At 33.0% G+C, this 13,068-nt stretch overlaps 2 protein-coding genes across 9 annotated transcripts in view; one reads left to right on the top strand and one right to left on the bottom strand.

Annotated features, from left to right (window-relative positions):
* Positions 1 to 364: 364 nt before the first annotated feature.
* LOC126851282 (CDK5 regulatory subunit-associated protein 3) lies at positions 365 to 3,225 on the top strand. 2 transcript variants are annotated; one of them, XM_050595046.1, is made up of 10 exons: positions 365 to 547; positions 778 to 952; positions 1,039 to 1,277; positions 1,356 to 1,629; positions 1,721 to 1,851; positions 1,931 to 2,194; positions 2,279 to 2,490; positions 2,551 to 2,722; positions 2,798 to 2,906; positions 3,113 to 3,225. In XM_050595046.1, the coding sequence occupies exons 1-9, from the start codon at positions 542 to 544 to the stop codon at positions 2,867 to 2,869; spliced, it is 1,545 nt and encodes a 514-aa protein (XP_050451003.1). In that variant the 5' UTR covers positions 365 to 541; the 3' UTR covers positions 2,870 to 2,906; positions 3,113 to 3,225. The 2 variants fall into 2 exon arrangements, with proteins under 2 accessions (XP_050451003.1, XP_050451002.1); XM_050595045.1 differs by lacking the exon at positions 3,113 to 3,225 and having other exon boundaries at positions 2,798 to 3,049.
* Positions 3,226 to 3,296: 71 nt separating this feature from the next.
* Positions 3,297 to 13,068, bottom strand: part of LOC126851291 (uncharacterized) — a 77,633-nt gene continuing 67,861 nt past the window's right edge. For 2 of the 7 annotated variants that reach the window (XM_050595062.1, XM_050595063.1), the window contains exons 4-7: positions 4,105 to 4,324; positions 3,844 to 4,017; positions 3,657 to 3,766; positions 3,297 to 3,476 (exon numbers count right to left, since the gene is read on the bottom strand). In XM_050595062.1, the coding sequence (XP_050451019.1) occupies positions 3,310 to 3,476; positions 3,657 to 3,766; positions 3,844 to 4,017; positions 4,105 to 4,324 (671 nt within the window). In that variant the 3' untranslated portion in view covers positions 3,297 to 3,309. Of the gene's footprint in view, positions 3,477 to 3,656; positions 3,767 to 3,843; positions 4,018 to 4,104; positions 4,325 to 8,338; positions 9,763 to 13,068 lie in introns of those variants that run through there. The other 5 variants (XM_050595060.1, XM_050595059.1, XM_050595061.1 and 2 more) reach the window with 5 other exon arrangements.

Here is a 13,068-nt window from a genome sequence, read left to right as displayed (position 1 = left end):
ATTTTTGTGAAAAATTAATAAAATTTATAGTATATCGCGATGTATAACGCGTTTTAAAATCATCAGCATGTTGTTTAAAAATGATTACAAAACTCATGAAAATGTTACTATATAATATCACAATATAAAATCACAATATATAGAAATAATAAATATTTGATTATTTTCTCATTATTTTTTTTCTCACTTTTATTATTTATTTAAGTATTTAAAATTACTCCGATTTACAATAACTTCTTTATAGACCCTATCTTTTTGTGAAAAAAATGTTTATTTTAATTTTTATATTTGGAGGAGGAGGGAAGGACTCAATTCTTCTAATTTTATATTATTTAATATCTAATTAATACTTTATATTGCTGTCAAAATTTTCACTATTACGTGTCACTCCTATCAAGAAGACAGCCGGTACTGCAGACAATAAAGTCCGTCAATGATATTATCATGTTGACACGTCGAGAGAGCAGCTGTTATAACCTGTTATAATTCCAAGTGATGAAAGACGATTTCTGACAAAAAGAAATTTATTAAATTTAGCAATATGCAGGTAAGCAGTGTTGCATTATTCGAAAATAATTATTTCATCATAAAAATAATATAAATCTTAAATAAAAGAGATGTATATGCATATATACATGTGACACATTTTAAAATAAACATGTACTATTCTGAAATAAACAACTCGTTGGATTAACTATTTATAGCTGTTTCAATACTTTTGTTGTATTATCTGTTAATTTATTTTATGAATAATTCTTACTGCAAATAATTATCTAGGAACAAGATATTCCAATCGACATTAATACCGGAAAGTTATTAGACTGGTTGATTAATCGAAGGCACTGCAAAAAAGATTGGCATACGAACGTCTTGACAATCAGGGAGAAAATCAACAATGCAATACAGAATATGCCTGCCCATGATGGCATTGCATCATTGTTATCTGGCGCTTGTAATTTTTGTTAATTTAGCATTATCTTCTAACTTTTTACAAGCATATGGTTATAGATAGTTTAATCTTTGTACCCCTTTTTACAGATATAAATTATTTTTATTGTGTCAAAATTGTGGAAATTTTGAAGGAGACAGAAGCAGACACAAAAAATTTATTTGGTCGTTATGGCTCGCAAAGAATGAAAGATTGGCAAGAGATTTTACGATTGTATGAAAGAGATAATGTATATCTTGCAGAAGCTGCACAAATGCTCATGAGAAATGTCAATTACGAGGTCCCAAGTATTAAAAAACAGATACAAAAGTTGGAGCAATCTCTGATTGTAAATATATTTATATATATATATAATATGTAATATTATTATTTATTTATTATTATTGTATAAATGTAAAATTTGCAGGATTTGGAAAAGAAGGAAGGAGAGTATAAAAAATCAGAAAATTTTGCACATACAGAATATAATACATTATGCAAACAATTAGGTATAACTGGCTACAGCACAGTCAGACATGAGTTAATGGAAAAAGTCAAGGAATTGCCAGAAATTTACCAGAGAGTAGCAGAGAAGACAAACAATTTAAACAAGGTTGTCGAGTTTTATAGTGCATTTGTAGAGTTTACTTTTGGCCAGCAGTATGACAGTAATTGTGTGTCTATAATTAAATATGTAATCGGTGCGTCACAAAATCATTATTTAAAGAATGTATTAATGTTAAATAAAAAAAAATGTAGATACGATAGATTGTAAAATATGTTTTTTTACAGAGAAAGGAAACACAACAACCTTTGAATATACTTACGGAGAAGCACCATCATCGATAGTTGAGCTACCATTAAATATTAAAGTTGATAAAGATGAAAGTAGTGAAAGGCCTAGTGTAAATGTTGATAGTAATGTATGAATATTTTTATGTTTTTCAATTCTTATGAGGAGTAAATTCCGATCGCGTTACTTAAGAAAAACATTTTTAACAGACTATTGATTTTGGCAATTTGGATCTAAATCAAGAAATTGATTTTGGTGAAGAAGCTAATTTGGATACAGGAGACGATATTGATTGGGGAGACGAAGATGCGGAACAACCTGCAGCAGAACTAGATCACAAAATCTTTTTGGAGGAATCGGGTATAGTTGTGGAAGCAGCAGGTCACGAAGGTGGTATTGCTATAGGATCTGAAGCATACACAATACTGGATAATCCAATAACAAGATCGGAATTTATCAATCAGCTGTTTGAGGTATGGTATATAGATATATATATACTGTCATATATGTAAGATTAATCATTACATTTTATCTAAGTAAAATGAATATTGTTACAGTTAGAGGCGTTTTTGAAGTTACGTCTATACGAGTTCAAAAGCGATGACAGAAACAATCTCTTGAGTTTTAGTCAGATGCAGGATGCTTCACCTATCCTGCAACTTTCCACCACAGAGACCACTCAGAATATGCTGGACAATGTCCAAGTTGTCCTTTCTGAGATATTACATAGTGATGTACAGCATTTGCATAACATCAAACATTATTCGAGGTATGTTTAACTGAATATAATTTTTTTTATAGATATATAATGTTCATATTTTTATCGCAGGTATGTGGATGTAGTGACTGCCGCGTTAAAGCAGAAATTAAATCTGATTGATAGAATGATAACTCAACAAGAATCTATGCGACAGAAACAAGAAGACGCGCAGAATCAAATCGATAAATTGCGTTCACTATTAAAACTCGTCATACAAAGAACTAAAGAACTGCAAACAGAGGTATGTTATCTTTGTTCTCTCACAATGCAACACTTTTTGGATGAAGTCCCATTTTTATATTATATCTAATTACAGATAGAGCAAGATATTTCCAAGAGATACAAAAATAGAATGGTACATTTGACCGGAGGTGTAAATACATTATAGATATCAGACAATAGAATTGTTGAATTAAATGTACAATGTAAATAATTTTTAAGTTAAAACAACACACGCGAGAGCAAAATCGATTTTGCTATTATAAAATATATGATATAATTTTTTATATTATAAATGCTTATTTCCTTTATATGTACGATGGAAATAAATACTGTATTACTTTGATAATCATTATTGATTATATATAACCTTTTTATCTTTAAGCACAAAGTAAAAACGTGTATTTTTCAGGAGTGACCAATATTCTCTTTGGTAATTGGAGTTATCTGCCTTTGATTTCATTAATTGGTTTTCGATATGATATGTATATTATATAAATAATAAAAGTTATATGTAAAATTTTATATCTCGAAAACCAAACCTTGTAAAGTAAAGTAAATTTATCGCATTTTTAAATCACATGATTCACCTTTTGACCGATCATTTATTTATATAATCATGAAGAGATTCTGCACGAGTCTCCAGGGTGATGAGGTACATACTGCTTTGGTGGTAGGGCAAGGATATTTTTTCAGACACTCGGCTAACGAGCGATCGCATTCGCATAAACGTTGAGCGCAAGATCCAGATCCTCCCCAGCTGCCATGTTCAACCGCTGTAACAAAAATTTTACGTGCGGATTATTTTATCTTATCACGTCACATTATATCATCAAAAATATGAATGAAACAAGTCGGTTGGAAATATTATATTTAAATTATTTTAATCTTTCGAGAAGAATTGCATTCGATGTAGAAAAGGAAAATAATAAATGAATGATAATCAATAAACGTACCGCAAACCGGTTTGTAACCGTGATAACATCTCCAGTAATATGGTACAAAGTATTCCGAGAACATTAGACACTCTGTAGCGTCGTAGCACCAATCGTGCATCTTGCAGCATCTGAAATATTTTATTTTTAGATTTGTGTTTTTTTCCGTACATTTTTTTTTCTATTTATGCATAAATAAATAACATACTGATCTATGCCGTCGATGACATAACCGGATCCTAAGAATCCGCAGTAGCAACCGTATCCCTTATAAGCTAAAGGATTACATCCTGTGGCGCATACTACCATATTATAGAGATGAAACACTCCTCTCTTGAATCTTGTATGGCCTATTGTTGCCGTGGTCTCCTTGTCCCTCCTTCTAGAATCATACAGTTTTCGAATTAATTCGTTATCGATTCCGTAAGAAAATTTCTATTACAATTAGGCATTTCTATTGTGTACTTACGCGATAGATCGAATCCTCGTTTTATTCAACTGCGACGACATGTAAATATTTTTATTGTAATCATTCGTCGAAGAGGCGCTCCACGGATCACCGCTATGACCAATGTAAAGGTCATCTCCCTGATTTCCTGCATCCTTCACATCATTATTCATATAATCGTAATCTGCTTGATGCGTTCTTACACCTCCGAGTATCTTATAAACATCTGGCGTACCGTTACCTGCAATTGCCGTAATCACCGATAAACCAAATACATAGTGATCGAGTACATACAACAAGAGAGTGTTATTTGCTATATGTATATAGTTGTGATTGTAGTAATAAAATGATATACAGTTATAATCCTAGAACGATCTTGCCATATTTATATTATTTTTATTTCATTTATTTTATTTATTCCAAATTTTTATTTTTAATTTTAAAAATTATTAACTATCAATTAATTGCTCATTAATTACGATAAATACTTCTATATAAAGACTGTGTGTGATTTACATTTTTCTATTGTGTTATCAATGTCAATCTATTTTTAGTAATTGTGATACGAATTCGAATTGCTTGTATTTTCCGAGTCATTAAGTATTTGATAAATAAAATGCATTTTGTGCGATGGTTTTTCTAAACGTCAGAAATTGTATTTCGCCTTGATCGAGACCCGCTTAGCGTAAAACTACTCTCATTTATCCCACTTCTGGTCTTCTTACTAACGGTTTTCTCGACAATCTTCCATAAATGCCGAGAAAATTGCATCCGACTTTCTGCCGAATGATCGCATAACGAAATGTCGGATGTATAATATATATATTTTCCGATTTCACTTTTTTTTTAGATTATTCTTTCTACCAGTTTCGACGAAGATACATGTAGAATATCTCTCGCAAATTTTACTGCGTTTTGAGATTATTTTAATGCGTTGTATAAACTCAGGAAAATGTTTTTTATGTAATTAACTTGACCGATAACCTTGCATTGTGATAAAAAATTATATAAATGGCTTTATCTTTTTATTGAAAAAAAAAATTATCGCAAGTTATTCAAAAAATTATATGAATGGCTTTATCTTTTTATTAAAAAAAAAAAAAAAAATTATCGCAAGTTATTCAATGCTTATTTCATCATATAAACGTCATATAAATATCATTTAATCATACTTATGCAAACATTTTTACAATTTCTCTTATTCTGATAATATTGAAAATAATTAAATCTCAATATTGTATGGCATTCTCTGTTTTTTTAAAAGGTATCACTTTCGTCAAGTTATATATATATAGAAAAGAAATTACAATATTTATTTGTATAACTTCTTTACAAATGCTATAATCAATTAAATAATTATTAAACTATGATATTTATTAGAAAATAGAATTAAAATTAGAATTCCACATACACGCATAATGTTGAGATTTAATTGTTCTCTATATTACCAGAATAAGAGTAACTGTAAAAATGGTTGCACATACATAAGTATTTTTGTGTGCATAGATATTATCATACATTTGAGAATTAAATTGCATCGAGGACGGAAGCAGTTAGCTGGCTCTCTTTTGCAAATGAACGCTTCCCGTCCTTTCTTCGTCATAACGTAATTGATTCCGACCAAACGACTTATTTTCTACGTGTGATCATTCCTCTCTATTTCGTCTAATTCGAAAAAAAAAATTATCAATATTTAAATTAACAATTCCTAACTCTTCTGTGTTATTTTGGAACGTATAATCGGAGCGTTTCGGTTCACGATGCATGTTATACTTCGGGCATAAGAATAAGATACGCTTCCGCGTATACAATGCAGAACTGTATATAGAGTCCCCAATATCAAAGGATTTTTATAACAAACATTTTAAAGTAACATTTATTTTCTAGAATTTTACGAAGAAGATCCACATAATATGATAAGCGTATGTATGATGTTTTTAATAATAATTATACTTAAATATAATTTTATATTCAGATATTGCGCGTAATAAATATAAGCACATAAAAATGCGCGGTATGTCTGTAACTATAAATTATAATATTTAACTTTTAATTTCTTGATGTAGTTGTACAAATAATTATTAATATTTGCAATCTCTCTAGAATTTGTAGCAGTACTTATTTTAATGAAATATTCTGCTAGTCTTCTCATCTTTTTACGCAAAAAATTCAGTAATTATTGTAGAGAAAGATAATAATCAGGTAGATATAGATTATTTCGGATGCATTAATATTATATAGAATGTCCCGAAAATGAAGAGAAAATAGTGAATTTTATTAATGTAAATATTACCAAAAAAAAAAAAAGAATTTTATCTTTTTCATATAAAATAAAAAAGTATATACATATATATAATTTAAAATTTATTAATAATCAAGTTTATTTATTTGAAAATAGTGTCAATGCGATTGCAGATTTAAAGTTTTTGCAATAACGTAAGAAAATTATAAAAACAATAGATTGTTAAAATAATTAAAAAGTTAATTAACGGGCCACGTGCGTAGAGAAACATTGTAGCGATCCAGGTTACTGTAACGAATTACTATAACTGTACACACTTGTTACAGTCGACGTGTCTCGTGGAGGAAAAATCAGAGATTATACACCGTTTTATCGTCATTTCTCTCTTGCGGTTGAAATTGTTCAACGAAAAGTAAATTGAGATCGCGAAATTAAACGACGCGATCGAATCACAGCTTTTTAACGGCACCATGGTAACAATCAACGACTGGCGTCATAATGCTTCGCAACGTTAATTAGTCTGACGCGGTAGTCTCTATAATCCACGTAACACAATTCCTTTTTGCTCGCGGTTTCCATGGCGCAGCCACGTAAAAATATAATACGTCGATTTCCTCCCTTGAAAGTAACGCGAACGTGGGCGAATGAAGGCAGCGTAAAAGTCGAGCTTCAATCGTCCATCAAACGAGATTCTATCGCAAATATCGGATTTTCCAAAACAGATTCAATTAATGGAAAATATCATGAAAAGTATCCAAAATCAACTGTCAAAAAATATAGATATATAATAAATAGATAAAATTTATTTCATACAAAATAAGCATTGCTTTACCAAGAGACGAATTTGTAACAAAGCTCGAATTTTTGAACGGTATAGAATAGATGGAGGAAAATAATTCTACATTTGAAGGAACTAACGCGAAAAGAATCCCGTTCATTATTCAAGCCGCTGTGTGTGGTAATTTTGGAGGTCTCATTAAACAAATTAATTATATTCCCATTACTTTCCTTCGTCGCAAACAAAGTTATCTCGGCAGGTCGCTTGATTTGAATGAGCGTCTCATTGTCGTGTGAACCAACTTAATTAGAGATGAAGCTGCTTTTTAGATCTGATATTCAATTGTGTATACATTTTCCTAAGAGATTCGTCTGCGCAATTATTGCTGACGTTATTATGATAAAACAATTTCACGAGTACATGATTAGAGCAATGGCTAAGTCATTGTTATTAATAAGAAATGAGATAATGGTGTAAAAATTTTCCACACCAAAAAAAAGGGACTAATTGTGTATATTGTGCGCTTTACATTGATGATCAAATAGAAATAATAAATATAATAAATATAAAAGAAATATCATAATAACAAAAGTATCGAAAATTAAAACGGAAAAAAAGTATTAATAAAATTTACAATCAGAGAGAGAGAGAGAGAGAGAGAGAGAGAGAGAGAGAGAGAGAGAGACAGAGAGAGAGAGAGAGAGTAATACTTCTTTTCATATATAAAAATTCTATTTACGATTTTGATATTTAACGAAAGCGCAATAAACGTGTTATGAAACGTGGAAAAAAAAAGGCAAACATCATATAAAAACAAATATTTAATACATGCTTGATAGACGTCTTTTGCCTTTTCAAGTATGATATTATATTAATATTCGATGTATACGGTTTTAAATACTTTTGTGTCACATATGATTACGTATTACAATTGCATGGATTTAATAAAATAAAATTACTTATTCCTCGTAATTCCAGAATTTAATATGTAATGTGTTATATTTAGTTGTAACGGAGATATAACAATGCAATACAAACTTGCTAACTCTATATTTCTCTCACGTGTCGATGGCAAATTTTTTTTTAATAGAATTTTTTAAATTCCATTTTATTTTCCCAGAGATTTCGATTTATAATTTTATGGTCTCCATCTTACATTAGACGATTTTTGTATGGAAAAAAATAATATCCGAAAATAGAGAATTGTATCTCGCGTCGAGAGCAGTAGTGCTCACCTCTGGCATCCTGGCCGAGCAACATTCCGGATAGAAGGAGGACGCGTAGGATTCTTCCGCACCGACGAGATGATCGATCCACCCGTGGCGGATCGCAGCCACGTGCGGCATCGAACCTTTCGTGGCACATCGGGCACGCGTTTCCTCCACCCGGTGGCGAGAGCGAATCAGTGCTGATTCGGGTACCCTTTATGTCACCTGCGTATCGTTCTCGGCTCATCCGGCGCGGGAGTGCTGTCTCTCACGTGTCGCCGCATCGGGAAAACTGCAGCAGGTGTCACAGAGCAGCAGGTGTCCTGTTACACGGTTTCCGCGGCACCGCCGCGACAGTTCATTACCACCATGTCCGTTGATTAACACTAATTCGCCCTTCGCAGCCTAATCACCGAGACAATTCGAGAAACCGCGAATTCAGATAGATCAATTAAGGCATCCGCGATGTTATCCTAGCGATCTCTTCTTCCTTCAAATGCCCACGTAGAGCGAAAACTAGACTAAAAAAGGCCACGTAGACGATCATTGTCATCCGAGCAAAGTCTTCGACCAACACTCTCGTATGATACAAGGACGTCCTTTTTTCCGCGTGTCGGGTAACACGGCTGTTGCATTCAACTCGCTGGAATTTAATAACGCTGGCCGTGGCTTTTGCGGCTCGCACATCTACGCGCGTCCTGGCTTAGGGCATAAATCAACGTAGCGCCTCCAAAGGCTTTCCGAAAGAAAGCTTCACAGGATTTACGCGGTCCGCGTTATTACGTTACGGTGCTATTTTGCGAACAAATCACGCTTGATAATCCCGAGCTTCCCGTCCGAGTACGTTTATTATCGCGCCGGTGTCATTTTTTCTCTTTTGATCACGAATAATTCCTCTCGATTCGAAGATACGCCCGTCTTCGTAGACACGAAAAACTTCGTTTAAAGACTACGACACAACATGGTTTACTTTAAAAGTTTCCCATAAAGCGAAGATCTACTTCGGCGACGAGAGACCAACAAAGTACTAACTGTTTCTTATCAGACACAGCACCATCGTTTCCCTCCACGCGAACTTTCCCTTCCACCTTTCGCTGACATTCTTAGATACACACTGCGATCTTAAGTACATCACTTGGTTTAACTTGGTGACCTCGAGAGCGTCCATTGAGAGCTGAGTGTTCGCTTCGAGGAGCGTCTCCTGCGATTCCTATATTCGTACTACCATCCAGTCGCCTTGGTCTAGGAAATCTGCGTTGTTACACTTTCGTCAGTTTCCTTGCAGAAGAAGGAGAAGTGAGAGAGATCGCTAGAGTCTTTCCGTTGACCGCATCTTCCGTTGATCTTTAATCCCCGTCTTCTATCGCTCTCTAAATTCTTTAGCTGTGACTTTTCTCAACAATTCACTCGAACGGTGAGAAACAAGATACATTTCGAATCTTATTTCGGACTAAAAACATTAAAATCAACACGGTGACGTTGAAATATTTACATACTATGCTGGAATCGAAGTCGTGTGTCATGACACGACTCGTGTTCTTATGACACACTTAACGATATTAAAATAAGGTTTATAACGTATTTATAACGTTGGGTCAATCAAATGTTTTGTAAACATGTACATATGTCTATATAATGTCAATCTGATTATCCAAATAAATATTAAAAAAATATATATTAAATTGATTCTAAATATATTTTTATACACACATTATATAAAGATTTGTTCTTAATTTTTGCAATTATTAAGACAAAAAAAATTTCTGCAAAACTTGCAAATACATTTAGCGAGTAAAAAAAAATTTGACAATTTGGGAAGAAAAATCTGTAATAAGATCTTTATCTGCGATACGTCAATTTACAACGGAATCTGAAAGTAGGTAAATCTAAGCTCAAGATGAGAAGGTGCAACAGGTTACTTATTCTCATATTTACGTCAGAAATATGGCATAAATCGACGAGTGTAACACATAGAATTACAACTCACGGCCATTTTTTTATCTAGCAAAATGCGCACGCATTACAATTATATACACAGCAAAAACATTGTTACAAATTGCAATTGTTATCTATCGATTATCGTCGCGCAATCTTAATGCAATCACAGATGACATAAAGAATAAATTTGCAATAAATAACATGAAGAAACGACGTGAGCACATGTATAATTTAAATTTCAAATTATGCAAGGTAATATTTGAGCTTAAAAAGAATGGAATAATAGAATGGAATATGAAGATTGATACGATTTTTTGAGAAAATATATTTACCGTCTCATCACATAAAATAATTTAAAAAGAGATCCTTTAGGATCTTCTTAACGTGCTATCATTTATCATATATTATTATCATTTTAACATTTTTATCAAACATATACGAGCGTTAAGATTCGAAGAACGCACCGAGAACTTGGTCATTAAATCTTAACGTTCCTCTCTTCAGAAACAAATTCCTTTTAACGCGTTTGACCGAATTACACGGAAGAAAATCGCGAATATAATCGACGATTTCCACAAATAATTTTCTCTCTCTTTGTGAATTTGCTAATTTCGATTTTTTTGGCTATCGCAACGCGAGGATCCACGAGATGTAAAGCGGGCTGCTCTCTACCACATTCAAGCCAAATAAGAGATTTCTCCAAAACATTGTGAGCGCAAATTCGATCAGGAGCAACATCCTCGTCATGTCGCGATACGAATTGCGACTTTAGCTATTCCGGTCGTTCGTACGTATCGAGGAATCTGCCGTCGGCGGTCTGAAATTACGCCAACAGTATATTCACCGACTGACCGACTGACTCATCTAACTGCGAGGAACACGGGAGAAGGGTCCTTGCATACATCGTATTGAGAATAGCGGTACTCGCCGACGCACATGCGATTATGCACGGCGATCAGTTACGGAACGATGAGTGGAGTATCCGATCGGCGTGATAATCGAATGGAATATATAAAAAAAGAGGGGAAACAAAAGGGAAAAGGGGCGGGAGGGAGGAAGAGAAAGGGGCAAAACGTATTACGCATGGAATGTTAATTGTTATAGCGTTAATTGTTGCTCGCGATTTAATTGGCGCGGGATAAAAGCACCGTGTGGGAACCGATCGCATACGCGTCTCGCCTGCAACGAGGTTACTTGATTCTACTATCGTCGTTCAAAGAATAATAATGATTGCTGTTATCAAAACAGCTGATTTAATGAGAGTCATTTACATAATGCGCGAGCTAATATATTCATTGTAAAACGAACGCGGGCAATTTAGATCCTTGGAACGCTTTACTTGTTCCAATGAAAGTGTATGTTTTTTTTTTCTTTTGACAAAAAAAAGATGACGTATACTTAAATAAATATTCTTTTATCTTGATACTATGTATTATGCCATTTGCATGATGATCTTTACATGTATTCTGCGGGAAAATAAAAGAAAGACAAGTGCTGGAGAGGGAGAGAGTGAGGCAGGCAATAGTGATTAAATGACATGTTTTTGTACTTAAAATTACGCAACTTGAGGACAGAAAGATTTCGCGCAATGGGTGCAATTATGGATGCGATTAGGAAACGAATCGTTGTTTCTTTCAAGACAATAGATTAGACATCGATGAAAGAACAATGTTGAATCGCGCTGTATTTCTTGGGTGTATCACCTTCGCGAACATCGCGATGTTAATTGCAGCTCCGTATAAAAGAAACAGTTAAAAAAATTAAATTATATTGTGCGTAAAAAAAAATTAAAAAAAAAAAAATTACTTTCAATTCCCAATTACGAGTGTGCAAGAAAGTGTCAAATCAGTGAGATGAAGATATTGAAATCGTTCTTCTACAAAACTAAATATAAATTAAGCTAATTTGATTAATTTTTTTTTAAAAGGAAATTTAGCTTCTATTTATTTGTAATGAATTAATACGAGTAATTGCGTTAATATTTCTTTTATTATTCACAATCTTTCCTGTTAGGAAAATATAAATGATATAAATATTGTATATGTATTAATAAAAGTTAGAATTGAAAAAAAACTATATTTTTAAGAAAAACAAAGAAAATGGCAGCTGTAGAAAAAAGGATTATATTTAAGTTAAGTTAAGATGTTTTGATTTCCCACGCGACTGTCTAAATTAATACACAGCAATAATTATTCGCGTTTTTTTTCACGATCATCAAATGATGCTCGCTCTTCTTATCTTTTGCATTTAATGTAGGCGTTATTACCTGGAAATCCCTTATTGCATTGTTAATTTTTCTTTATCTTCTGCAAGTCATTTCCCATAATATGACAGGATATAAATTTTCAGTTGTAGACGATAAGAGCCAGATAAGATTTTATTAAAATAAAAGTCGAATCTTGCACTAGCCACGGGATGATATTAGGATGTGATATCGATATTTATATCATAAAGTACATTATAAAAAATTTAATTAAAAGTTAATAACATTGCATTTTTAGACTTAATGCCAGAAAATAATAAATATTAAAATTTGAAACGCAAAATATGTATTTTCGTTAAAATGAAAAAAATTAACTTCAAGTTTTCCTCTCGTGAATGTCCGCACGCAATGTTTCGTCGACGGAATCGTTCGATCGTTTCACTTGCGTTTTCTTTTCACGCACGCATCTCAACGAAATATTACCCGCGAATTCTTCATCGTCCACTTCAGTATGTAAATAAGAAGGTAATGCAAAGGTAACCCAACTGCGCAACCGGGTGTGTCCTACCGTGATCGCGTACGCCAGGATTCCGGGAAAATTTCGAAGAGAAAACGA

Source organism: Cataglyphis hispanica, chromosome 8, assembly GCF_021464435.1.
Source record: "Cataglyphis hispanica isolate Lineage 1 chromosome 8, ULB_Chis1_1.0, whole genome shotgun sequence".
Lineage (NCBI taxonomy): Eukaryota > Metazoa > Arthropoda > Insecta > Hymenoptera > Formicidae > Cataglyphis > Cataglyphis hispanica.
This window is presented reverse-complemented; position numbering and strand designations above follow the sequence as displayed.

Bases quoted from the DNA above. Each gene is read 5' to 3' on its own strand.
- LOC126851282 (XM_050595046.1), top strand. The intron at 1,278-1,355 runs GTAAATATATTT...TAAAATTTGCAG, and splicing joins AGTTGGAGCAATCTCTGATT to GATTTGGAAAAGAAGGAAGG. The intron at 2,491-2,550 runs GTATGTTTAACT...TTTTTATCGCAG, and splicing joins AACATCAAACATTATTCGAG to GTATGTGGATGTAGTGACTG.